Source organism: Cryptomeria japonica, chromosome 3, assembly GCF_030272615.1.
Source record: "Cryptomeria japonica chromosome 3, Sugi_1.0, whole genome shotgun sequence".
Lineage (NCBI taxonomy): Eukaryota > Viridiplantae > Streptophyta > Pinopsida > Cupressales > Cupressaceae > Cryptomeria > Cryptomeria japonica.
The window spans coordinates 797,611,449-797,637,775 of NC_081407.1; the positions used below are offsets into that span (position 1 = coordinate 797,611,449).

The window sequence follows — 26,327 nt, forward strand, 5'->3', positions numbered from 1 at the left end:
TAATTATGGTTAGATCACTCACATGTCTTACAATTTTATTTTTGTGTACTTTGCTTTTATAATCACAAAAATCTAGTTTGGAAAGACAGGTTTGAACCAACACAAATTATAGTCTACATATAGGTTTCTAACTAATAATCTAATTAAACATTACAATATCTTAAACGAATAAGTTCACTAAATCTCGAGTATCATTACCTCTTAAAATCTAACTAAATACAACATTTAAATCTATTTAAATATTATTATTTTGACATGTCACGTCCTCTTTCAAATGAGTTTAATTTGAATAAATTATAGCCCATTCCTATTTTCTAGGCTAGAGAAAAATGAAAAAGAGAAATATTATTTTAATATTTAAATTATTTTCTTGCAAATTTTGGACTTACATTTTTGAGGAGCAATTAAATATTAAATATTTTATTTTATTGGATTTCAAAGGGAGGTTATATTTTCAATTGGCACTTTTAGCACTTGCTTTTGCTTTGAAAAATATAATTTTTTAGTGTCAAAAGTTCCATCTAGTGGTACACTATGGAAAACCTAATTTTAAGGATGTTATGACACATTTTATAATAATTGTAAGAGTAAAAAAAGGGGAGGTTACTTTAGACACAATTCTTGCAATAAAAGTGTTTAAAAGCATTTGTGTCGAATAAGTATGATCAATGGAGAGTTATTGACTATTTTTAATGCAATAATCAAATGATGGTTTACTAGCTTTTATGGGGTATGTTTTGATAGGGAATATTTAAAAATATTTTAACTAAAATTTATTTTGGTTTCGTGGGATGTTGAGATTTGTGACCCAACTTTTATACAAGTCAAAAAAAAATTATAGTTGATATTTCTTGTCAATTTATCTTTTGACATTTTCTTTTTGGATGAAGGTAGAGATGACTAACCCATTGATTTTCAAAGGTAATCTTACTCAAAGGTTGCATAAAGATTCAAAGATTTGTAAGAAGATTTGCAAATTTTGCAAATTGTTCCAATTGTGTAGCTTGGTTTGTTTGTTGTAGAAATTCATGAGACTTTGAAGTTATGAAGTTCATCTTTCAAATTGGGGCAAAATAGATTTTCTTTGTGTTCAATTGTTGTAGGTCAAGTAGACGAAGTTTACGTGCAAGATTTTTTGTTTTTTGAGTGTTATGTGTGGTAACTTGTTTTACTATTGTATGCCAAAAATGTGGTCTTCCACCCGCAAGAGGGAAAACACTTCAAACACACCAATGAAGCATTGCATTAGATGTTAGAAATCAAAACACATGAATAGATTAAAAAATCTAAAATCACCTCATTGTCCTCTATCTCTAAAGATCTCTAAGATTCAAGGTGACCCTCACTTGGAAGAACACTTGATCCTCAAGATGACAACCTAGAGAATGAGTTATATGAAAAATGCTACTAGAATCAAAATGTATGCAACTAGGATTCTAGTGAGTGCTAAGAGATGAAGATGAAGATGAATGATGCAAGATAGGTGATTAGGAGGCAAAGTATATTCCAAATTGAAAGCTGAGTATGCTATGTGAGTTAATTAAACTAAGACGAGAATGCAAAACTTATAAAAGAAGTGAAATTAAGCTAGGATGGAAGATTAAAATGCAACTAAATGAAGCTAAACTATGTGCTATGTATGCTTGAGGATGATGTTGATGCTTGGTGATGACAAAAAGACCTCCTTAAGCTGCAATGTGACTATAATTTTGATGCACAAAAGACTTGATCAATTGAAGAAGGAATGAGCTCTATTTATAGGGAAAATAGAGAAATAGATGGTTGAGATTGAGTAATCTCAACAAGGGATAGGATTGAAAGTTATCAATCCACGAGAGAGACTCAATCCAATCCCAAGTTGACAAATGTCACCTTGAGAGGGCTTGGGAGGATGCTAAACAAGCATTAGATACTAAGCAAGCAATTAGGGATAACCTCAAGGAGTGACATCATTGGATAATGCCATTAACCAAGGAGGCATGCTATTACCAAGAGGTAAACTCTTGTGCAACATGGGAAAATGGTTAAAGGGACAACCATCGTGGCTAAGGGGTGTGGGCTTGTAAGAGACATTAAATGCCTTTTGAAGACTTTGGAGGCAAACTTGCCCAAAGATGAAAACCACTAGTGGTTTATGTAAGAGCCTTGTATGTTTGGAAGACACTTGTTGAGATAGATAAAATCTTAAATGCATTTGGAAAACTTTATTCCAAATTTGGAGAAGTGACTCCCCCAAATTTAGAGAAAGGACATGATTAGAAGATTAGACACAATTAAGGTGGATTGCGAGGTTTCTAGAAGGATGATTATGGATGCAAGTGGGAGATGTAGGAGAATGCAAGTGGGGGGACTATTCACAAATAAATAATGATTTATTTATTTGTAAAGGGGATTTTTAATTAAATGTGAATTTAATCAAAAGGGGGAAAAGGGATTTTAATCAAATAAATAAGATTTATTTAATCAAATGGCCAAGGGTACTTAATCAAACTTTAGTTTAATTAATAGGTTAGCTAGAAGAAGGAGATTTAATCAATCTTTAATTTGATTAAAAGGTCAATTAGAAGAATAGGGATATTAATTAAATCTTAATTTAATTAATTGGAAGAATTAAGGATAATTAAATGAATAAAATTCACTTAGTTCATTGCGCAACTTTTAGGTGTCTACAACTATAAAACAATTGTTGATATTCATTTCGTTGTTCTTTATTTGTCTTACGAGTTGAGAATGTTTTACTCCAATTGTTGCATGAGATATTGAAGTTTGGGCGAGTTGTTGCATCAGATATTGAAGTTTGGGTGAGTCCTATACAATTCATTGAGTGTAAGTTTGTAAGTGTGTTTCTAGTATTTGTGGTTGTTATATCTTTTGCTATTGTTGCAACATATTTATGTAAAAAATAATCAATCATATCAATAAAAGAAGACCAAAAATTTGCAGTGCAAAAATTGTTAAAAACAAGTGCAAAATTGATAAATTTATGTAGATATTTTTTTATAAGTTTCTAAATTATTTAAACAAAATTTGAAAACTAATGTTATACTTTATATTTTTTCTATATTATTAAAAGAATATTTGCAAAAATGTTTGAAGATATTACACGATCCAAACTCATATCCTTGATTGGATTCTTTATCATGATAATTTAGTTAATTTTAATTAAATAGATAATTTATGCAAAAGTGGTTTATTTTACATTTTAAACATCACATCGAATGTTTTAGGGAAGCATTTTTTTATTGTATCTGTGTTCATAACGAAGCAGAATAATAACCAGATCTTTCATATTTTATGGATTCCATTATTATATTAGAATAATAGCAACGATTAAAAGGATGGGTAGAGAATTTTTAATGGAAAAGAAAGCGGTGGAGGGCGGTGGGCTCCAGAACGAATTGCGAGGCACTGAAAGCGGTATATAAATGTCTGATCAGTACAAGAAGAGGGAAAAACATTGGGCGCTAGTGTTTGGATCCAGGTATGTTTTCAAACTTTTATCTCCTAATGACTTGTAGTGGCTTGTTATTTTTTATGCATTTGCTGTAAAGTCTTAAACGGGAAATTTATTCGCTTGAGATGAGGGATTTGGATTTCTGGGCATTTTCCGATCATCCTCGTTGCGATTTGTTTGATTTTTTGTTTTTAAAAAAAGCTATTAGTGTTTTGGTGGTTCCCTGGCTTTCTTTTGCGTCTTTGTTGGATGTTAGGAATCTTTTTTAGAAGATTGAATGTTTTTAACTAGTGTCGAATATAAGGCAATGGAAAATGCAGTGCAAGCTTAAAATAGCGGAATATATTTTCTATTTTGAAAGAGTTTTAATGTAGATGAGTATTTGATAAGAAAATTTAATATTTATTCACAATCTATTGAATAAATTTCGCACATTGCCGAGGGAAAAATAAGATTTATTAATATTAATCAAATCATTTTTGTTGGGTTCAATATACAATTTGTTGATTATACTCTCCTTATCTCGAGGGAAGAACAGAAGATTTGATAATAATACTACTTGCCTAATATCTCCCTTTAATCTGTTAATTATCTTATATAGTATTTAGGTCTGTGAAAAATCAACACAGCGCATAGAAAATACTCCTGTTGGGTGTGTTGGATTTTTGTTGGTCTCACTTTACAATGTGAAAATGTGGAAATTGTTCAAAACTAATTTTTGAACTGTGTGAAAAAATAGTTATTCACCATACCTGGGCTATATGTATTGGATTCTTGTTGGTCTATCTTTGTTTGAAAAATTTATTAGTTGAACTTGAGAAGCATATATTTTTGAGAAATATGTTAAAAAAATACAAAGAGCCCATAGGGAATATTCTTGTTCAGTTTATTGGTTTCTTGTTGGTCTCACATAACAGGGTTTTTATTCCTTTTGGTGCATTGGGTATGTATTTTTTGGTTACTCACGAGTTGTTTCATGTTTCCTGGTAAGGATATTTCTCTTTGACTTTCTTACAGGTCTCTAGGAAACTTTTAGATGGTTCTTTGGATTTGGATTTCTGGTCTCATTTAGATAGCTAGAACTCTCGATTTGGGACTCAAAATGATGAAATAGTTTGGCCTGTTGAATTCCCAGTGGGATTATGTACAGTGTACTTCCATATTTTTAAAATTTATTTGAGTTAGCTTCGAGACATGTTTCTCTAGGATTTTGGAATCAGTTTCATTGGCAAAATTATAATGCTTCTTTGAAATCACATGATATTCATTGAAGTTCTCTAGACATGTTTTGAATTTCATTCTTTTCTTTTTGGGATCTCGGAAACACTTGGCCATGCTGTTAAATTTCAATGATATGATTTTAATATTGCTTTTTTAAAAGAAAATATTTACATTAAATAGACATTATGGGGGGCTATACCCTAGGGTGTGCGTGACTGTCAAAATCGCTGGAGTTCAAAAGAGCATGATGCGTGGAAACATTACATTTAAAGAGCAGGGATGAGACCAGCTCTATGAATCATTTTTTAAAACCGAGGATGTAAATGGCTTATTAAGTTAGACATAATCAAGTTCAAGTCAATCAGAAATGTTTTTTGGGTTTTCGTCTGACATCCAAGTCAAGCATAATATTTCCGAATCTTGACTGATACTCAACTGGATGGGGAAATCCCTCTTTCTGGACACTCAGGGGTGAGCCACTGGGCTTTTGGCATGTGCAGGGCTGTTATGATTCCTTAAGCAATTAGATGTAATCTCCAGATCAATGGGTTTGCCTGCCTCCTGCCACCAGCGTCTAGACCCCTGCTGAAGAGTTTTTTTTGAGTAGAGATTTGAACTTTAATATCCTAATAAATGTGAGCTAGGCCTTGAGCCCTGAGCCTTAGTCACCATCTGAAAAAAAGAACAAGGGAAGTGACATATCTTCCATTGATTTCAGCAAGAGGTAAAAGAGCAGTGCCATCTTATGTCACTGATATTAATAGCTTGTTTATTATTGTCATCATCATGTACAGAATCATGCTCTCCAGAAGTTGCATAATGTTATGGAAGTCATTGATGTTCAATTGAATGTTATGTTGTTATAAATCTAAAAGCTGAATGGAGCTATAGATAATTGAACTTTTATTACATTACTCCACACAAGGGGGAGATGGGTATTCAGGAACTCGTTCCTAATTATCACCATGATGAAAAGTTAAACAACCATGCCAATGAGAGTAAACTACAAAGCTGGTCTGAAAACTGCCAATTTCACCACCTTGTTATTATAAGTTCCATAGCTTGTGTCCATCTCTTTGTTCTTTTTTTCCATCTCACTCTTTGTTCTTTTTTTCCATCTCCATTATCTATCGAAGTTCTACATTTAAAATGCATATTTATTTTTTCCCAAGTTACTTGTAGCTAAAGGTGACAGCAAAACACCTATCTAAAGAGTAATGTAAGCATGAATCTGTACAGCAGGTAAATCTGTTAAGAAATCTATGAGGGTAGACTACTAATGGAAGTGTAATATCCCAACTTTTTTTTTTGTTTGAAATGTAACAATTCCTAGCTGTAATTAATCTCAACCTTACAAAGAAAACAAATAGAAATCTACAATATACACCCTTATTTATTAACAATATGTATTGCAGTTAACTGTTTGTTTCCACCCAAAATGATTTTATATTTATTTCTGAAGTATAAGGGTTAGAACAACAAACTCTAATATATTAGTAGTACTTGAACTTATGCTAGAAATCCTTGATGTTGTTTCAATTTTCCTTTGATATGAATATTTCTCAAAATCAGAAATTGTGTGAAGAAGAAGCAGCAAAGTCTATTGTTTCATTTTATATTTATTTCTGAAGTATAAGGGTTAGAACAACAAACTCTAATATATAGTAGTACTTGAACTTATGCTAGAAATCCGTGATGTTGTTTCAATTTTCCTTTGATATGAATGTTTCTCAAAGTCAGAAATTGTGTGAAGAAGAAACAGCAAACTCTAGTGTTTCATTTTTTCCAAAAGTGCACCTTTTCCAACGAATTGTGGTGAACATATCCTAGGAAGTTGGCAGTCTGACAGTAAGTGAAACTTTAGGTGAAGATGCTTAATTTGTTGAATAAATTTTTGATTGCAATCTATAAATCAAATCACTTATGCCTAGTGGCAATCTCTATGTGAAATCGCTCTAAGTAATGGTGGTTTTTTGTCTTTCAATTCCAGACATAAAGGGTTTTCTTCTTCCAATTTCAGACCTAAAGGGGTTTCGTCCTCGGATTCTGGACCTAAAGGGTTTTTTTTCCTCAGGTTAGTTGAACCAGAGTTCTATGCTCCACAAGGATGAGAATTCAAAATAATAAAATGTCTTCTCAATATATATCCTTCTCCTTGGCCTCCCTCAAATATATTTTTCCCTCCAAGAGTCATAACTCGTCAAATATCCTTTGATAAACTTTATTAATAATTCCTTTTTATATTAATCATTAAAATTTCCTTGATTTTGAGAAACTTCTCTCAGGCTGCGATGGTATTAATCCCTTAACATGCTGCCATTCTCAACTATATTGTTTTTAGCTCTTTAGAAAATGTATAGAAGTTAATGAACTTTCCAAGCCGATAAATATGATGAAGTAGAATCAGCCATTGCCTTTTAAAGCTTCAATTATCTTGAGAGCTAAAAGTGTTATCAATCATTAGTTATCAACAAGTCTTGGACGTTCACACCATGGAAAAACAACTTGAAGGTGGATTTTGCAAAGAGAGAAAAAACTTAATGATGAACTAAAGCATGCAAATCTTCCTTTGAGCTGGGTCTTGGGGCTACCACATGTGGATGCATTTTGTTCTTGGATTTTCATTTTTATTTAATAGGTCTTTTGGGAAAGCAAGTACCATACATGGGAGGCATTGCCAGCCATTTTATGCATCATTGACAAGTCAAGCTCGGTGATACCAAGACTAAAAGGAAATAAAGAAATTCTGATAAATTTTTTTGAAGGAGATATGTTTGCAGAATCTAAAGTGCAACACAAACAAACCATTGGCATAAACAGACACAAGACTTACCCTTGAAAACCCTTGCTGGAAACAAAACCCAGCAAAACAGCTCCCAATATAGAATGAGACTTCCCTTGTGCAGATCCTATTTCTTCAACTTGTTTTCCAACTGGCTTACCTATTTCATTACAAAAATTCAACACTTAGGTGCTTTTGCCAATGCTCGTGCAAATCATCAAATGGTAATGTGAAACTTGTTAGGATTAATGTGCCATTTACCTTACAGTCCTATGTATATTTTTTGTGTTTCCAGCACTTTAGGAAGGTGTACTTGGATGCTTGGGGCGTAATTGGAGAAATAATTTGTAATATTTATTCCCTTAAATTCTTGGCATTTATTGTCATATGCATTCATGGAGGTGGAGCACAACAGTGGTGGTTACAATGAGGCTATTTAAGATATCTTTCCATTCCTAGGCACTAGAGGAAGAAGTAGAGGATCTTGTTATGATGGATGGGACCCAAATGAGTTAGTGGATTCCAAAATGGAGCAAGACATGAGAATTTGAGTTGTAGAGTTATTGGTCGAAGACGCCTTTACAATTATATTTTCTATTTGGGGGCTCATTGATTGAGCCCATGTGACACCCATGTGAAGTCATTTGCTGCATTTACTATTCTCAAGAGATGCTTTCCAAGGTGGGCATGGGGTTTTTACATGATACCATGATTTGTGTAAAAGTTTAAAACCATTCATGGTTTTGGCATTTCTCCTTACTTATTTAATGGTGGTTCCATCTTATTGCTTATGCTGTTAGAGTGTAGAGTTTTAGTTGTGGATATTGTATCATGTTCATTGAAGATTAATACATACTTGTTCTCTTACTTGATGAAGTTTTCCCCTAAAAGGTTTTCTCCATGTAAATCCTATGCCTATATGGTTTTTTGATTTGATTGTTATCACTAATTTATGCCTCTACATGATATTTATAAAAATAAAATGTTTTATATTTATATACACTTTGTATAAAAGTTTATTACAATAGTTTTACTTTGTTTTTCAACATTTGATATCAGAGCTAGTGGTTTTATATAGAGGTGGATGCCTTTTTGCTAGGTGAAAGGTTTTTTGGTTGTAGTGGGAGCTTTTACATTGTGTGGTTTTGTAGATGTGGGATTGAAAATCATGACATTTTTATCTCGTGCGGATATTGAGAAATTTAATTGCATTGGATATGAGATGTGGAAGTTAAAGATAGAAGACCTTCTTGGGGAAAGGGATTAGTGGGTGCCAATTAAAATGAAATAAAGCCATCTAAATCGTTTGATTAAGATTGGTTGAAGTTGGTCAAGAAGGCATGGGGAGCCATTTGATTGTGCCCTATAGATATTGCTCTCTTGAATGTCTTCAAGGAGACTATTGTATACAAGTTATAGAAGGTGATAGGTGATATTGACCAAACTAAAAGTTTTAACAAATAAATTGTATCGCAAAAGATTATTATTTTCTTTGAAAATGGAAGATAATGATTTGGTTAAAGACCGTTTAAATGCTTTTAATTTGATTTTGTGTTAGCTTGTTTCATTAAATGTGAAGTTAGAATAAGATAAATGTATCTTACAACTTTGCTTTTTATTTGAATCTTGGGAAAATTTAATTGTCGCCATTAGAGGTGGTGGTGGTACAAAGATCAAATTGGCTAGTCTCATTGCTACTTTGCTTTTATAGGAGACAAGAAAATCTATGAATGATGGCTCAAAGGATGCCTTGTATGTTCAAGGAAGACCCAAGGAAAAAGTAGAAAAATGAGGTTCTTAAGGGAGATAAGAAGAAGGATAGATCCAAATCAAAAGGATGGTAAAAAACCTAAGGGAAGAGCAAAGTGTTGGAATTTTGGAAAAAAAGGGTATGTGAAAAACAAATGCTCAAACAAGAAGAAATCTTTTGATGATTGTGGTGATAATACTTTATTTATTTCCACTAATGCTATTAATGATAATGTTTGGCTCATTGATTTAGGTTGCTCCTACCATATGACTCCTCACAAGGAGCGGTTCTCAACTCATACAACTTATGATGAAGGAAAGGTTTTCCTTGGAGACAACCTTAAGTGGGCTGTGGGAAAGGGAAAGGTACAATAGTGTTATAGTGATGGAAGTTTCAAACCTTTGACAATGTTTTCCATATTCTAGGACTTGTGAGAAACTTTCTTTTTTAATCCAAGTTGGATTATTTGAGTGTGCATGCATTTGACAAGTTTGGTTGTAAACTGGTGAGAGGAAACTTGGTGGTAGCTCATGGGAATCTTGACGAGGAGATTTATATGCAGCAACTTGATGGTTTTCTTGTAAAGGGGAAGGAACAATTGGATTGAAAGATAAAATTGTCATTGTATGGCTTGAAATTATCACTTAAAATGTGGTACTAGAAGTTTGATGGTATTACATTAAGTTTGATTTTTGTAAGGAGCAAAGAAGATCATTGTGTTTATGTTAAAATTATTGATGATTAGATTCTAATTATTGTTTTATATGTGGATGATATGTTGTTTATTGGCAACATCAAGGCGATGATTAGGGAGTTCAAAGCTCAACTTGTTGGCACATTTAATATAAAAGATTTGGGGGCTACAAAATACATGATTGTAAACCAATGATAATTCCCTTTTCTATTGGCAATAAGTTTCTTTAGATATGTGTCCTAAATCGGATGATGATTTTGAGGATATGTCTAACGTGCCTTTATGTTAATGTTATTGGTAGCTTGATGTGTGCAATTGTTTGCATTATGTCCAAGCAATGGGAGTTTTGAGCAAGTTAATGTCTGACTTTGGTAAGGAGCATCTCACTTATGTTAAGAGGGTTTTCAAATGTTGGCATGCTACTTTTGATTACTATTTGTGTTATTGATGATGTAGATAAGTCATTGGGCATACATAGCTTTTTGGATGCAAATTGGACATGTGCCTTGGATGGTTGAAGTTTCACTAATGGCTACATGCTTTCTCTATTTGGATATGTAATGAGTTGGATGAGTAAAAGGCAACTCACTATTGCTTTGTCCACTACCAAAACAAAGTATATGGTTGCGACACATGCTTCTAAGGAGGTGGTTTGGTTGTAGAGATTTTGTACATGTATTGGTTTTGATTGTTGGGTTGTTACTTGTCAGAATTAGTTCTGATAATTAGAGTGCTATTGTTTGGCTAGAAATCCCATGTATCATGCTCGTACTAAGCATGTTGATGATCAATATACTTTGTGTGAGAGATGGTAGGGAATGGTAAGGTTATATAACATGAAGTTGACACTTAGCAAAATGTTGCATAAGTCAATGCTTACAGATAAGTTTGTTTGATGCAGAAGGCTATGGGTCTTGATTCTTGTACTTATTTTCGTTTACATTTCTTATGGATGCATTTGCAATGCATAATGTCAAGCGGGAGAATGTTAGGATTAAGCTTCCATTTACTTGCAATAATATGTATTATTTAAGTGTCTTCAATACTCTCGGAAGGTGTACTTGAATGATATTTATTCCCCTAAATTGAGAGATCTTCTTCAAGGTGGATATGAGGTTTGTGCATGATAACATGGTTTTATTAATAAAACCATTTGTGGTTTTTGAAGAAAACACACACACACACATATTGAGAGGGGGTGTGAAACAATATATGATCAACTTTCTCAACTTTTAATTTTTGTAATCTCAAAGCAATGAACAAAGCATTCACACAATTAAGATCTAACAAAGGAAGACAAGATGCATACATGATTTTACTTGGAAACCCTTGTTGGAGAACATCACAGCAAAATATTGCTTTTTATATATAACTTCTTACAACTTTGTAAGCTCCAACCCACAAGAGACACCAATCCCCTTCAATGAGCTCCGACTCAGCAAGAGACTCCAATCTCTTGATTAAGAGGCTCCAACTTCAGATCTCGCAATGTAGAAGGCTCCAACCTTCGAAATGTAGGGTGATAATAATGTTGTTAGATATGCCCTAGATCTCTTGAATAACTTCAACTAGTCTGCTCACTTCTCTTAAATCTGCTCTAAAAACACTCACTCAGATCTGAAAAATAGTCTTCAAGTAGGCTCACAAATCTGATAAACACATGCACCAATTTTGCTGTAGTCTTCACAAGAATATGCGTCCAAGATGAGGTTGATTTAACCTCAGAAATCTGCTCATATACTAATCTGGTTTTCCTCCATAGGACTGCTCCTTTTTTAGCTTATTATGTTGCTCTAAATCTGCTCCTTATGTCTGCTGCAAAGTTGCCTTTAATTCTGCTCTTTAGATCTGCTTCAAATCTGCTTTTTGCATTGGAATGATATTCAATGAATGGATGTTCAAATGATCTCAAAACAACCTTTATTTATACACCATAAAGGAGTCTTTTCATCCTAACGGTTGCAACCGTTCAATCGGTCGGCCAGACAATAAAGCTTATTTTTATTTATTTTTTCTTGTTTCCCAAAGCTGGGTGTTTCTCCTTTCTAGGTCGGCCAGCAATAAACAACTTTGTTTTTATCAATCTAACATTTTTGCCCAAAGCCGGGTGCACAATTTCCCTAGGTCGGCCCTTGCTTTTAATTTATTCTTCTTGCCCAAGGTGGGCATCATCTCCTATGGGTGTTGGCCCTCTTAGGGACTCATCAATTTTATGGAAAAATTTATTACCCTTTCTCTAGGGTCGGCCAAGGCAGGTTTAAAACTCTAAACTCTGGAATAAGTGCTCTAAATCAAGCACTTGTTCTCTTCTTCATTCAAGACTTTGCCATTGCTTGCCTTTGACATCAATGACAATATACCAACAGTTTTGGCAAAACCATTTGTGGTTTTGGCCTCTCTCTTTGCCTATATATTGGAGGTATGAGATGGTGGTTTCATATCATTATTTATAGGTACATAGGTGTTGTCAGAGTGTAGAGTGTTAGTTAGTGGATATTATATTGTGTACATTGAAGATTAATATATACTTGTCTTCTTTCTTTAGTGGAAATTTTTGCCCAAAAGGGTTTCTCCATGCAAATCTTGTGTCAATATGATCTGCTGATTTAATTGTTAGAGGAGGCCTTGATACACGTGAATTAACTTAAGTCATGAAGCATATACATGAATATACGTAGCACATAAAGCATGAAGCATACATGTAGCGCATAAAGCATGAAATATACACAAAACACTTTAAGGCATACATGTAAAACGTGAAGCGATATACATAGATACACGTAAGGCATGAAACATAAATGTATGTAAGTCATGAAGCATAAATGCATGTAAGGCATGAAGCAAACGTAAGGCATAAAACATGAGGCATGAAGTAATACACATGAATACACATAAGGCATGAAGTGTTCACATAGCGCATGAAACCATATACATACCTGCTAGGCATAAGCAAACATTTGAAATGAACACACATATAGAAGTGCAATGTCGGCCTATTTGTTTTTAATTCAGTTAGGAATAGTTAACCCTAAATGTATGGCAGCTGGGTAGGTTTGTCCCGTAGGTTGGCAGGAATGGTGCTCTGATACCATTTATAATGTCTCCTTCCCAATTTGTCCTAGAATCACAATTGCAACAAATTAGGGTTAGGGTTACATCTTACCAAGTAAATATTTCTTTAAATAATGTGATCTTGGATTTGAAAGTTGCTTGGATTTGAAAGTTGCAAGTTATATGTATATACTATATATATATATATATATTCAATCATTAGGTTTAGACAAGATCATGCCATATTCATATACTATCAATAATATTATGCAAGCATATTAGGGTTTGGAGGAAGAGACATGATGGGTCCGCCCGAAGCCATTACTACACTAAGCCCAAGAGTGGATGTCTGCTAAAGCCCTCTTTGCTTGCTTAGCGGCTTGTACCTACTTTCCCCATCGATGTCTCATCTCCCTAAACACAAGTGCCATCTTGCGGAGTTGGGCAGAGGTCGTAAGGGGGTTCCTTGGCTCCTCTATGTAAGTGCCCTCTTGCCCTAGGAGGCATTATGGTCAACTCTAGGAGGGCCTACTTATGTAGCTCTCTTATACCCCTTTTTCTTACACCCTAGGCCCTTCCTACAAGGTGGGTTTCAGACAATCAAGCATATTTTATATTCTACCATATACACTCAAAACATTATCTATTATGCAAAGCAACTATATATATATATATATATCATCAATTGTGCTGAGGATGGCAGATCTGATATGATATCAGTCTGCAGTACCATGTCTGATCTGAAGATGAATCCTTTGATGTATATGTGTTCAACTTCTGGAGTTGATCCTAGGCTTATGTACCCTTCTGCTGAATGCTTCGATCTTCCCTGGGTAAAGATAATTGCTTGCTGACTGTCTTTTGATCTGATTCGTATTTCAGAGAGTGGACGAGGATATGAATGACTGTCCTCGCTGCTGTTCGTTTTCATAGATATTTAGTCTTCATTCTAATTTATTGATATAATGCACCATGGCTTTATATCTGAGAATCTGATTCCTTATATCAGATCTGTTCTCTTGATCGATGATGATTGCTTGATCTTCTTTAATATATGCAGATTATATATCTGATGCCTTCTTTGTAAATACAAATCTCACTTATGCATATCCTTGAGTGGAGGCGAAGGGTTCCCATCCTTTGCAAGGTCATCTTTCATATGGAGGCGTCTTTTCCAATCACTGCTCTTAATCTTCTTTGTAATTGCTGCCTTACCATTAGTTAAAGCGCTGCATTATATACCTACTCATTTGTCTTTTATTGATTACATTAATTGTTGGCTTTTACTTGTGTGATTGCTACCTTAAAGTACTTCTATTTATGTCTTATGCAATCTTATTCTTTAACTCTATTTGTCTTTTATATTTGTTTATATTAATCATTTAACAAAGTAACAAACAAATCACTGATTGATCAAGTGTCTTTTATTTATTCATGTTTTCTCATTGCTTGAAGATGGGTAGGAGTTTGTTAATAGGTAGTGACAGGACACCTTTATGATGTGATGGATCATCTCCAATAGTGGTTTGCTCCACTTAGTTTTTAATATTGTTATGAGACTAAGGGGTGATTTTTGCTGAATGGTCTTGCTACATAGAGAATGATTCTGCCATTTACACCATTCTGCCTTATAGATAAATCTTAGCTGAAGTATCTAAGGCTGTCCCATGAAATCAAGGGATTCTTAAAATTGTTATTTGTGAGCTTCCATAGTAGATTCTCTGATTTTTCATCTACTTTTCTTCAACATACCATGGAGTGCGAAATAAAGTGAGCGTAAATTGGAATGCCTTTTAGGATGACTTTTAGAGTCAAATTTTTCGTTCAAAATCAAACCTTATATTAATCAACTGCAGGTTCCTTTGTTATTTGGGCTATAGCAGCAGCCAAAAGAGCCTTAGTTTAGTTCATATTCAAAGGATATCCCAAATATTTTAAGAGGAATTTTCCTTTTTGAAAATTGACTATGATTTCTTTTTCTTTCTTGCTGTGATAATGATCAAGAGACTCTGTGATTTGGGCTGATTGATTGGTTGTCTAGAAGCTGTTTGATAGAGATCAACGCTGATGAAGTTTTCCAACATTGCTTAAACAAATTGCTGAGAAGTGTATCATCTTTAAGTTGGAAGCCAGCAGCTTTTGTTCTCCTATAATTGGTAGCTAATGACAGAAGAACTGTATTTGACATAATGATTCACCCATGAATATGAAAAGGTTTGTACTGAGAGTGTCCACTTGACAATGTCATTTAGAGGAGGTGAAAAGAGTTTCAATTGCTCTGTTGATGGTGATTGAATGCGTGGGAGTAGTGATACAACTCATTCCATGAACCTACTGGGCAATGAAACCAAAAGCTCAGAGCAAGTGCTCAATGAGTTACATTTGCATGTATTGAACACCTATGAAACATCCCATTTTATGAAGACACTTGGTCTTTCTTTGAATCTAGAGGGAGTGAAGAATTTCTTGAAGAGCAATAACATTATTTGTTATTTGTAGGTTAGCAATGTTGGGATTGAGAGATCTGTTTTGGAAGAACGGGCTTGAGGTGTGAGGCTATGTTTGGAGAGGATATTATAGACCATATTATAGAGAGCAATGGGCATATATTGAACAATTTATTTAGCATGTGCAATCATTTTGGTGAAGCATTTGTCTGTTGTGCATTCTTTAATAATCTTTGGGAAGTCACCTTTGATTAGATAACAAATTATTCTATCATTGGAAATCCATTTTGCCTAAGGACTTTGTCTAGCTAAAATAAAACAAAAATGAATTTGATTTCTTTCATCAGAAGAAAGCTTCTGATGTCTAGCGTTTTACTTTTTGTCCTTGAATTTTGGTTATCGATTGCCTTAGGATTTACTTTTTCCCCAGGGGGTAGGTTGTTTAATAAGAGCAGGATGGAAAAAATAGGTGGTATATGTCATTAGCTCGTCAGCTTTGTGGGTAATTGTTCTATCTTGCTTTTCTATCCTAATTAGAGTTTGTGTTGTTGATTAAGAACAGATTTATAAAAGTATTTTGTATTCAATCTTGTGCTTAACCTATTTTTACCATAATCTCTGTCTCCACTATTGTTCTTCTTTCTTCTGGACATTATTGAGTTCTTGGATGAGAGTTTTTTACTCTGTCTGGGACTTGTGTTAGATTCTTATCACTAATTTGTTTTTAGGAAGCAGCAAGATTGTAGTAATGAGGGGGATTGCTTTTTGATGATCCCAAATTGCATTTGCTCCAATCCTTTAAATGGTATCATAGGATCTAGAGTTTCTCCACGAGTTTGTACACTGCATGCCACTGAATATTCTAGATATTATGATAGTGATAAAATTAGTTGTTATAAGTTCTCGATTCTGGTCTTCACTCCCAGACCCCCTCATTTTAATCAAATTTCTTATATGACAAGAGACCCCAATAACTAGTATGCCTTATATGCTACCATTAGAGGCAACCTTAAGACCCCCTCATTTTAATCAAATTTCTTACATGACAAGAGACCCCAATAACTAGTATGCCTTATCTGCTATCAATAGAGGCAACCTTAAGGTGGTGAGTTCAGGATTTCAGATCTGCATGAGTTTGGTCAATGTCCTATCTTGTTTCTGATCTTCTGCAGAATCAGTGGACTTTATTTGAGGAATTTCCTTTTTTCCGTATCCCCATATTTGGATGTTTACTAGAATCAGGTCTTCTTGGGCTTGTGTTGAAATTTCTTGCTTTGTGTGTCTGTACTGGAGGTATCAACTTCTGAAGTGAATTGAATGTGGCCATCAGACTAACCTTTGTTCAGGCTCTTCTTTAAGTGTTGCCCCTGATCAGTTGTGGGAGGCCTAATATTGTTAGATGTGGCTTGGATGGACTTCATATTTTCTACTTCTGAGTTGCAAGGGTTTCAAATGGATTTGCTAGGGAGATTTGATCTAGTGTGATTGCTGACTCTTTTTCTTTTCTTGAATAGGCTCTTTGAAATTGAGTCTCAATGTGCTATTTTCTATGGACCCCCAAGTTTCTGGGATGGGGATGGCCGGGCACAAATTTTAAACAAATAGGTAAATTTTTAATATATAAAGAAATTTGAAATATTCATATCATAACAATGATAAAACATTTATCATAGTCATTATAGAAGCTTAATACATAACACTAGCCTTGAATTGAGATTTCACGGGAGAATTGACAAACAAATTAACATTTAAATGCTTTTTTTGTCAATGTGCATACATATTATATAATAATTACAACAAAATGCCCAAAGGTTGCAAGTTTCAACTTTAAAATGACAAAAGCATATAAAATATATAGCTGTCCCTGATCAGCAGATGCATTTGGTAGGTCTATATCAAAATTGGAGCTCAAGTTCGAGTCATTGCCATTATAAGAGCTGCCTTAAGCAATGGAAACCCAATTACCCAATTAATCCCTCCTATATCTCCTCATTAATCTGTATAGCATCTTCAAGATCAACATCACAACATGAGGCTGGAGTTTGGTGATACTGAGGGGTTTGTTGATCTTGTAGCTGCAAGGCACCTATTACAGCCACCAACTTCTTTGATCATCTAAAGGTAAGGTTCTTTTTGATTGACTAGATGAAGCTATATGTGGCCCAATTCCTCTCTACAACAGAGGAACTGACAGCTTGTGAAAGGAGATGAATGGCAAGTATCCTCAACTTTGGCGCATCCTTGCCATGCCACATCCACCATCCAATGAGTTCAGTTTGAACTAATGTAGCTCTATCTGTCCTTGCCTTTGGTTTGTTGAAGGTTGGACCTTGAAGATTGACAAATGCAAACTACCATGTGATGTAATGTAGATTCCACTTCAATATACATTTTTTGAAGGGCCTTCATGAGCCCTTCTTTCATCTCTTCTCATCTCTTAAGTGTTCTCGCATCCTTGAAACACCCCCTATGGGAGACAAGGGGAAAAATGGTAGGGGATGCGTTCTCGGGGAGCATTGTCTATTTTTCTTGAGATTGGTAATGCACATCATGAGATTGAGTCAAGGTTGTTGGCACATCTTAAAATTTGCCAAAAAAGCTTTTCTATGTTTGATTTGAGTCTGTTTACCAATTGAAGATCTGATCCTCTCAACCAGTACGTTACAAAAATATCAATGTATGTTGCATTGCTCTTATGTCTTTGCTAAGTCACGGGGAAGCTTGTTTGAGATATACCTTTGTAAAATTCTTGTTTGCAATTGCTTAGCCTCACACTTTTGCTATTATATTTAGTTGACTGTATAATTTTAATTTTTAGTTTTAGTTTTTTTATTATTATTTTTTTATTTTCTATCTATTTTGAATAATGCGAGTTTTTGCATGATAAGTTTCTAAAAGCTTCAGATGTATCTAAGACCTCTATATAACGAGACAATTGTAATTCATTCATCTTCATTGTTTGTGGTAACCTAATCAATTTTTGTATAATATGGCTAAAGATATCATTAAAAGAAAATAGAATTTTCTTTAAAATATTAAATAATAAATTGTTCAGATTGTCACAATCCATGCTGATATCATTTAGTTGCCAAGGATATCCTTCCCAAAAATGGATTTTATGTACAGTAACTTTCAAAATTCATATTTAAAAAATATTTAAAAAATAAAAATATTTATTTCTATTTGCAAATTTAGATTTGTATAAAAAATTTAAGTCTTTTAAAAAGACTTTCTCAAATTAACTAAAATAAAGTAAAAATTATTTAACTAATTATAGAGATAAGATTAAAAAATTATCTAATAAACTTATGATTGTTTTTAAATAAAAAATTCAAAATAATATTATTTAATTATGTAATTTTCCACTTATTGGAATATTATTCATCCAATTAATTATATTTCTTCTAATTCATCTAAATTTTATATATAAATAAAAATTTTGTAATAATAATTTTATCTATTTAAATAATTTCTTAATTTTATTTTATAAATTGCTTCCATTTGCATAGTTTTTTGCTTTTTTGTTAAAGATATCTAATAATACAAAGTTTGCACTTGATAAATTTCTAGAAGTCATTGGATGTATCTAAGACCTCTATATAATGAAGAAATTGTAATTCATTCAACTTTATTGTTAGTGGTAACCTAATCAATGTTTGCCTAATAACATTCCCAACCACAACACTGATTCAGAGAAACAACTTTCTCAAGCCAATCTGTGGTGCTTTGAGAAGCCAAATCATTGTGCAACTAGATTAGATTCTAACAATAGATTTTTAATGCCATAAAAAACAAGCTTTTAATACTTCTCTTCCATAGGGAGGTCTAGAGTTTGTTTTTAAAGTCCTTTTGCTGTTTCTTAATTCTTATTTCACGTGTTTTTGAGATAATGTAATGTGTGGTGATTTACCTGAAATGAAAGTGAAATACTTGTGATGGCACCTACTTGTAGCTATAGGTAATTTTTTTAATTGTTGCTGAGGAAATTTAACAAAAATACTAACATTTTGGTTGATTATCATGCAAATCTAGGTGTTATTTGTTTCACTCCTCTTTGCCTCTTATTGAAACAATATAACAATTTTGATTTCGGTTTGGTTGATTTGGTGATGTCACTATGTATGGGTCAACTTTGTTTTTCGTTCTAGGCCAATGAGGGTTACTGATATTAGATTTGAAGCAATGTAGAGGAGAAGAATGTGGAGGATTATTATTATGTCAAGACTGTGGCCCCTAAATGGAAGATTGCATGTTCCAGCTTCCACAACTATTTCAAATTTATAAATTCTTTATCTAATTCCATTAACAGTCTTCCATGAAAAAACATTGACAAAGTATCTTTGATATTTCTTGTTTTACTGCATTGTCAATGTGGGTTTCTAGAATCAAGCTTTGTTTTGGTCGGTACGAAATATGAAAGTTAAAGTTCGTGAAAAAATATTATATAATATCTTATATTGATCATGATTTATAAAAAGATTTGATTTTATGACTAACTAATTTCAATATTGATAATCTAATCAATTCTATTGCACATGCATGTGTCTGTGAATGATGGTATTGTTTACTGTATCAAAATTATATAACCTACCAACAACTTAAAATTGAAGAATCCAACTTCTTTGATGTGGAGCATTAAACAAAAAAGTGAAAAAAATCTCTCTTATATTTTATTAAAAATAATTATTTAATACATTGTAGTGTATAAAATTGTTATTTATTTTAAAAGAAATAAAAAATGGTATTCTTCATTATGATTAGTTGTATAGACAGATTTGACTTTACATTGACAATATAGTCAATTTCAGCATGCATATACTTGTAAGCAACTTTTACTTGATATTATTTTGATTTATGTCAAAATTATAACATTCAACTATGTTTGTAAATGACTTTTAATGTATATAAATTTGACTATCATGAAAATTATTACATGCCAACAACTTAAATTGAACAATAGAATTTTGATCATTGTGGCCACCAAATGAAAACGTGAAAAAGCTTTTTCTTTGTATTTTACTAGAAGATTTTATCGAAGGAATTGTAATGCACAAATTTCTTATTGATTGTTTAACTTTTAAACATTTATTGTTTAAATGAACTATTTCATAAATAATTTCAAAACAAAACAATTTCTTGCAATGTAAATTTTTCTAATTATTAAACCTCCATTTCCAAATTTTTATCTCTATTAAAATATTGTTTGCATGGGTTTTTGGGATGTTTTTTTAACTTTTTTGCCTATTTTGATTCAAAACACATTTTGTACAATCTGGTAGTAGTTGGATTTTGTTTTGTAACCATTGGAATTCTAAGTTACAATTAAGTTGCATCCACAGTTTGTCATTTCCTCCCCAGCCTAATTTTATTTTCAATGTTTTTTGAGGAGACAAATAAATTGTTTGTGTGCTTGAAGCTTTTTGGAAGGTTATTATTGTTACAAAACTTTCTTCCAATGTACAGAAAATTTTAATGGCTCAAGTTCACATCGCTTTTTCTAAGTACATTATGCTAATAGTGAATCGAGTGTGAGTTTTTTCTACATGCATGGCTATCTAAAGATCCACAACTCTTTTTAAAATGGATATCGCTTGGTGTATTTTACCTAAATTTTTTAAATATAGGTGTGCTAGTTTTAGTGGGCTTGTATCAAGCATTTGCCAACAAAGAATGAGTTACATGGTAAATTTTAATTGGCTTTGACAAAAAGCGATGTTGTTGATTTGCAACCTGCACCCTTTGATCAAAGCAATGGTTTCAAAAGAGAGTTGTTGATTTGCAACAACATTCAAACATCTTAACTGTTGTGGATTTGTACTCTTCAAGGTGTTCTCAACAAATCACAAAAGCTCATAAAAATTGTCTACAAGTGTTTCCCAGGTAAGTGCAAATTTCCTTTCTGGCACAGTGATTTGTAAAGGAATCAGGTGAATTCTAAGTGTGTGAAAGGTTGTAAAGATCAGGGTCATGAAGATTGCGTAGAAGTATTTTTTTAAAGCACAATCAAATGAATACCAAGTTCTATGTGATATTGGTTGAATGGATGTAGAGCCAAGAATATCTCAGGCAACTTTAGCATTACTAGCTGACAACTAGAACCCTCAGAGCATGAGGTTGTTTGATTATGGAAGATATCTAATATAGACAATCCATGGTGAAATAGTACAGTTCAGAAAACCAGGTACTAAGAGAAAATCGTAAGGTATTCTATGCTATATTATAGACAATCCTGTTTGCTTTGGCAGATAATGGGATTTCATGATAGGTATGTGTAAATGGCCAAAATTGCGCAAGGAACAAGTTTAGCCAATGCAACTATGGTCTATGTACATGGATGGAGCTCATACTTCTTCTCAATGTAACATCGTTGAGATTTATTTCATGAGTACTTTTTTATGAAACTGGGATGTTGTAGGCTGAGATTATCAAAAGATGTTAATGAGTTTAGTTGACCTTTGGATTTTCAACCAGAAAGAAAAATCAGAAATAATTGTGGAGATTAGTTTTTCTTTGAAAATTGTACTATGTTCAGAATGTATGGGGCTGATGTTTTTCGATATGGGTTATATGATATGTGGTGTTGACTAGAGATGTATTTTAAGAAGCAATCAGGCAAATGAATTTTATAGACATATTACTTCCAGTCAAGGAGTCTCAAAATTAGTTTTCTTCCCAGTGCAATAAAAATTGAAGATTTTGTGATGCTGAGAAGGGAAGGATTTGATAAAGGGTTTGAGTTTGTTAATAATTTGGGAATGCACTAGGTTAAGGTAAGGCAGTATGACCTTGAATAATTTATTCATAACATGAGAAGGGAACAAAATAGTTTGGGATTCAAATGAGTTTAATCATGGTGAAGACCTGATCAAGAGTTGTGTGAATGACCTTGAGAAGAAGATGAAAATTGAAAGATGGTTAAGAGTTAGTTTGGTTGAGGAAAGAGGAAAATGGATAATTAGATTGTTCAAGGGCTTTTTTCTAATATTGCTAACCCCATTGAGAGTATGAAGCAACTTGTAATGTGCCCACCCAAAATATTTAGTATCTTGCTGATGATCTTCTCATTTTTCTTCTTGAGACTATTTGTCAAACGGTTCAAAATCCCTCAGTATTGGATTTCAGAGTCACTTCAAAATCCATAATAAAACTTCGTATTGATTCCAAAATATTGGATTTCAGATAAGAAGACTTTTGCAGATTTGGCATTCTGACCTGGAAAGGTGTTGTCAATTGAGCATCTTAAATGGTTGGACTTTGTTTTCCATGACTGATTGAACAATCCAGTTTGACATGTCCTCCACTACCCAGTCTTAAAGATTCTTTCACTATGGTCAGTATGAAATACTGCACCATGAAGTATAATCTATGGAGCATGCTGATTTCTGCATTCTGCTGCATAACCTTTAAGTGCTTCGCAGCCATTTTTTTTTTTTAATATAGCCATCAATTCAATCACGTATAGAATAACATCAAAATCTATTCGGAGCTTTTTGGATATGATTCCCAGGCTTAAGGATTATCTTAGGGAATCCACCATCATTATATTGTACCTTATCTTGGATAGGCCTCTAATTTGTCTTTCCTTTGAATATAGTCAGCTTACCAAAATTGTTGATATTAAATAGAGATTGAGGGTAGAGATCCTGTTCCTTGATTTGAATTTTGGTCATTGCTCATTTTGCCATACTGTAACAAAGGAAAAACAGACAACCCTAAGGGAAACAAATCTTAACCTAGTTTAAAGGAAGATATGGTGTAAAATTGTGGCAGGAAAACCCAGACTCCCCCATGGAAATCAGTCATCAGGGTGCCTGACTTTCGTCTCCACAGTTACAACCATCCCCCAAGATGTTTCTACTGTCAATTTAAAAAATAAAATGTGTGCACAGTGATTACTCTGAAAAAGTGTCAAGTGCTTATTAAAGTAAATTATATTGACTTTCTAAAATTTTTTTTTTAAAATATGTAAATTTATGTGGCGACCCAGAAGCAAATATGCATGGCCTAGAATGCTGTGAAAACCTTAAGGTTTAAGCAATTGAATATATACTTGCTGTAAAGGCTAATGCTATGAAAACCTAAAGGTTCAAGCAATTAAATATACACTTTCTGTACAGGCTCAGATGTTTGTAGTCTATCCTATTGTTATATAATAATAAAATCTTTTATTTCTTGAAGTTTACTTCATTGTGACAGCTTAAAACCTACTGGTCAATTTGTCCATATTTTCTTTGTTAAATGCTCCATGCTGGATAGTATCCTCATGGCTTCCTGGATTTTGATGGTCATGACCCCTTTTGACATTGGATGTATTTTGTGAGGCTAGGAAGCAAATATATCTACATTCCAAGCTTATGTAAACTAAATAAGTTTACAAATTGATATAAAACTGAAGATATGGGAAACGAGACGCACTTCTAATTATTCTGCATTACTGCACAGTGTAACAAGATATGAACTCAAAATTCTATGGACACTTTCAACCAAAATACAACGTGATATTGTTTATTAAGTAGTATGTAAGCACAGCTTAATTCTGTATCAAGAGTGTAAACTTGAAGCCTGTTGAAGGTGAATACCATTTTCCTTTGGAAGGGTACACCCTTTTATGTGACAAAAATACTCCTATTTAGGATGTGGTTATATGAAATATGTTTTGGTGCTCTTATTTGGAAGATTGTAAAATTTGTTATAGACAATAAACAGACAAGCTGGAAAGAAACTAAATTTATTCGGTTTTTTTCACTTCCTAGCAATAGACCTTTTGGGCCTAGAGAACAGGAACAATCATTTTTTATTAATTTGACTTCTAAATAGAATGGCAGGGAATTATTTACTGTTAGTTATTACATGGAATCAGTTTGATTACATACTAATATTTACCTTTTGTACTTGATAGATAATCCAATTGCAATCAACATAATGCTGTTACTGCCTTGGAGGATTTTTCGAATCAGATTCTGCCTTGGTGCCTTCTGATGGGATAGTGGCAGCTTTTGGTAAGCATGCCCATATTTCCCACGTTGTGGGCATCATTACGAATTTACAAGTCTGGAGGGTAAAAGTTGTCATGTGGGCCTACGCCAGGGCTCTGGCTTTCCAGATTTCCAGTGTTCTGGATGCTGTTCTGAGTTAGGTGGTCGCCTTACAATTGAACTAGGAGATGATGCATTAGATGTGAGGAGTAAAATTGGAATTGAACTTGGAGCTGATGTATTAGATCTAGGGAATAATTCCTGTAATACAGGAGACATCCTGTTACATGTGGATCTTTTGTTGGATCCATCTGAGAATCTAGGTGATCTTAGAGAAACTCCGAAAGCTGTAACTACAGATCAGATGGAAGGAGGGCTATGCAGCGCATGTGTGGTGTCACCTCATGGGAATTTCAGTGTCAATCCATTTGACATGCCTCTAGATCATGTGAGTGCTAAAGGACACATTTCGAGTTCTACGAGAGGACCAATGTGTTATGTGTCAGGCCATGATATGCTAGATCCATTATTGAGTTTATCTTCATGCACTGACAGTTTTGAGTATGGGGAAAAGAGAACAGAAAGTGGAATGACTCAGTCTAGTGGCTCAATTGAGAAAGCTGTTCAGCAAGATGAATATTTTATTTCTGATGCTCCACTTCCTGGAAAATCATGTTCAAATTCAGCAATTATAAATAAGAGATCTAGAGAATTAGTTTTACAGCAGAATAATTATGTCTATAAACGTAAAAAGCTGAGACATTCGCTAACTCTTCTTTCAGGACGTGCTCATGCAGCATTTACAAAAGAGACTGCTCAGAGCATTCCATCTAATTCCAACCAACCCACACAAGAAGGCAAAATAGAAATCTTATTAGATACAGAAGTTAATCCCAGGGCACATCGTAAAATTTCTACTGCTGGGCCTGAGAGTTTGCATCCTGATGAAAATTTGGTTATCTCAGAATCTGATGTTAATGATAAGTTAGATGCTAAAAAGCCAGTTTCTGAATATCAAATTAGCAATTTAGAGAAAGCTGTAAACATGTTAGAGAAAGAAGAAATTTGTATGCAGCACAATAAAACTGATATTTCTACCATGGAGATATCAAATCATCTTTTGCAGCCAGGAAAGACGACATTAAATAGTGGCTCTACTCAGGTTTTAAATGAAAATTGTAACGGCAATCGATCTAGAGATATCTTGCCTCATGAAGAAACCGATTCCATGTCCCAGTCAGAGTCTTCATCATTCCTTTATGATTTTGAAAGAAAGGTTGGAAGGCAAGAGTCTTGTGCAGAAGCTACTTGTAACAGCAGGTCTGATAGTGGGAGTTTTACAACATTATCCTACCCAATTATGAATAACCACCAAGATAAACTTTCTGAGGCTGGTGAATTTGGATACTGTATTCCTGATGCTGCAAAAGTAGCTGAAGGAAGGGACCTTGAAAGAGAATGGTGCATATCTATACTGAATGAATCTAAATTACGCTCTGTTTCTCCTGGTAAATTTGCAGCTACAGAGCATCCTGGTGTTGTAGGGGATGGAAGATGGAATAAAAGATGTAAAGTATGTTACACTTTAGAGAATTCAACGTCAACGCTCATTTGTGATATGTGTGAGGAATCTTTTCACATGGCTTGTTGCAATCCAAAGGTAGTGTCAATACCAGTCAAAGATAACTGGTACTGTCCAGCATGTAGAAAAAAAAGAAAGAGGTCAGTTGTAAGAGAAAAAAGTGGTCTCTCTTGGGATGAAAATAGAGAAAATGGGCATGTGCTGGAGTTCCGATCATGTGACACGGTTAAATCTGGTTGTGGAAAATTCGTCAAAGAGAAAAATGGTCGCTTTTGGTGCATGTTTCAGGATAACGAGGCTTATACAACCCAAGTTCGTATTGGGAAGGATTATCAGGCAGATGTGCCAGTATGGACTGGAAAGGTTATGGA

General features: G+C 33.7%; 1 protein-coding gene across 3 annotated transcripts in view; it reads left to right on the forward strand.

The window, feature by feature from the left end:
* Positions 1 to 3,260: 3,260 nt before the first annotated feature.
* The window catches only part of LOC131075829 (uncharacterized), an 83,856-nt gene continuing 60,789 nt past the window's right edge, over positions 3,261 to 26,327 (forward strand). Inside the window, exons 1-4 of one of the 3 annotated variants that reach the window (XM_058012731.2) lie at positions 3,261 to 3,481; positions 9,169 to 9,346; positions 9,460 to 9,572; positions 24,299 to 26,327. In XM_058012731.2, coding sequence (XP_057868714.2) covers positions 24,739 to 26,327 — 1,589 coding nt within the window. In that variant the 5' untranslated portion in view covers positions 3,261 to 3,481; positions 9,169 to 9,346; positions 9,460 to 9,572; positions 24,299 to 24,738. The remainder of the gene's footprint in view (positions 3,482 to 9,168; positions 9,347 to 9,459; positions 9,573 to 24,298) is intronic. The other 2 variants (XM_058012729.2, XM_058012730.2) reach the window with 2 other exon arrangements.